General features: G+C 39.0%; 1 protein-coding gene across 1 annotated transcript in view; it reads left to right on the top strand.

Moving 5' to 3' along the window:
• The window catches only part of LOC143275716 (uncharacterized), a 31,727-nt gene that overhangs the window by 25,824 nt on the left and 3,403 nt on the right, over window positions 1-2,500 (top strand). The window contains exon 12 of the mRNA XM_076579990.1: window positions 1,943-2,094. Within this exon, the coding sequence (XP_076436105.1) occupies window positions 1,943-2,094 (152 nt within the window). The remainder of the gene's footprint in view (window positions 1-1,942; window positions 2,095-2,500) is intronic.

The raw sequence follows: 2,500 nt of genomic DNA, 5'->3' as shown, positions 1-2,500 counted from the left end.
TGTGTAACGACGAGGTTTAGACTTGGTATATCAGAATTGACACTGCATCACTTTAGATACAGAAGTTTTTTGTGCAAACGATTTAGTTTGTCCTTTATGTTATGAAGCCCAAGAAAACGAGATGCACTTTGTTCTTTGCTGCCCAGCACTAAAACATATGCGTCAAATGTCTATAAAAACCTGAGTGCTACAGACATTCCTCTCTGTTCAACTTGAATTCGTTAATGTCGTCAATGACGTACATAATTTTTCGGTGTTCTAATAAAAAGTATTCAAATTAAGAGAAATTGTTGCTTCATAGATATACTTTTTGTTGTTTATATATCTATACAGATATAATGTCCATTTTGTTGTCTATATTCATACTTATTTCATTATGTATTTTCATTGGGTTGTATAATGTTTACGTATACCCCTTTCACTCGAGGATGTGGCCTTATTGTGAATTAACCATTCTAATTCCAATTCTCTCTCTCTCTCTCTCTCTCTCTGAATGCGGAGATATCAGCAATTTTATTCATGTATTTCGTAGAACATTAATTGATTGTAGATGGCAAAATTGGAACTCTCATATTGAGAATAGCGACAGATTTGATTTGTATCGAATGTTTTTCTCATATACCTTATAATATGCCAGTTTATTTGTCAATGAGACTTGATAGACATCTGAAATATACTTTGGCAAGGTTTAGATTAGGTGTTACTGAAATATGTACGCATTATTATCGATATCGAAAATCATGTGCCCCAAATTTGTTTTGCCCAATGTGTCAACAATCTAAAGAAGATGAAGTTCACTTTGTGCTGTGTTGCCCAGTATTAAGAGATCTTAGAGAACAATTGATTCCAGTTAAATACTGTCAACACCCTTGCTTGTTTAGACTTATCATGTTAATGTCATCAACAAATGAAAAGACTGTCAAGGAGTTCGCTCTATATCTGTATAAAGCACTCAAAAGGAGAAATGTATATGTTACATCATGAAGACTTTTGAATGTATGACTTCAGTATTTTACTGTATATCCCCCTTCAAAGGGGCTGTGGCCTATATGAATAAACCATCTCAATCTCAATCTCTCTGAATGCTATTGTCAGCACGTCCCCCTTCCCAGCATCCCAATGCAATGATGCCTATGGCCTGGATGCAATAAAACATTCATTCATTCTCCCCCCCCTCTCTCTCTCTCTGTTCGTCTATCTCTGTCACCCCTTTCTCTCTTCCCTTTCAGATATAGAATATGAGTGCACATTTATAGCTCACGTATTTAATATGCCTCTCTCTCTGACTGTCTGTGTGTCTGTTTTGTTTTTTTGTTGCTTTTTTTTTACTTTCCGTCTGTCTGTCTGGTTTCTCATATAATTATTTTAGTACCATAATGCTTATGCCTTTAGTGTTGTTTGTAGTGTAGACCCTATTTGGCGCAAGGACTGGGTTGAGGAAAAAATGATGATACAATGCTTATCTATTATGTTCGGAACCACAAAAAAAACTAAAACAGAATATTTGGTTGTTCATTTCCAGTTGAAAAACCACCGAGGCAATCATGTGTTTGTTCCGTATTGTCCATGTGTTCTGTGTGGCTTGTTCAGGATTAAAGAAGCTATGCCAGTCTTGAATAAAAGCTTATTTGTGTTTGCACATTTCTTCTGTCTTTGCTGCTGTGTGCGCATGTCAGATGATCGGTATAAGGACAGGCCCGGCGCTTCCTTTTCTTGAGGAAGTGTCTGGGTTTGTTCCAATGTACCTCTTATTTACCCGTGTGCTAGCTGAATCGGTAGCGTAAGCAAGTTGTGTATCTTGTGTAATGGAGAGAGTTACCACTCTTTACTATTTGTTAAAATGAAATAAGTTTATTTTGGCTTGGCTTGTCTTGTCTTGTCTATCCCAGTATTATCTCTCTCTGTCTTCCCTGGTCTTGTCTTGTCTTGTCTTGTCTCTCAGACGCGCAGTACTACAGCGCCGAGTGTGAGATGTGTGTGGGGGGGCCCAACAGTCCATCTCTCACGGGGTGCAAGGGTACCACGGTACAGCCTACCTCCGGCCCCTACTGTGGACTGGACCACAACCCGTGCACCAAGGAAAACATCTTGCTGGTGAGCTGTTGTTGTTTGTTTGTTTGTTTTTGCTTTTCTTTTTCTTTTCTTTTTTTCTCAAGGCCTGACTAAGTGCGTTGGGTTACGCTGCTGGTCAGGCATCTGCTTGGCAGATGTGGTGTAGCGTATAATATTATGGATTTGACCGAACGCAGTGACGCCTCCTTGAGCTACTGATACTGATACTGATATTGTTTTAGTATAAGAGCGGTGTTGTCACATGGTTGTGTTGTGTTGTGTTGTGTTGTGGTATGGTGTGTGTGTGTGTGTGTGTGTGTGCGTGTGCGTGCATGCGCGGGTACGAGCGTGCCTTTGTGCACTACTTTTTGTTTTATTTCCGTTTGTTGTTTTTTGTTGTTGTTGTTGTAGGTTTTTTGTTTTTGTTGAGATGCTTCCGATGATGATG

The sequence above is a fragment of the Babylonia areolata genome, chromosome 31 (genome assembly GCF_041734735.1).
Source record: "Babylonia areolata isolate BAREFJ2019XMU chromosome 31, ASM4173473v1, whole genome shotgun sequence".
NCBI lineage: Eukaryota > Metazoa > Mollusca > Gastropoda > Neogastropoda > Buccinidae > Babylonia > Babylonia areolata.
This window is presented reverse-complemented; position numbering and strand designations above follow the sequence as displayed.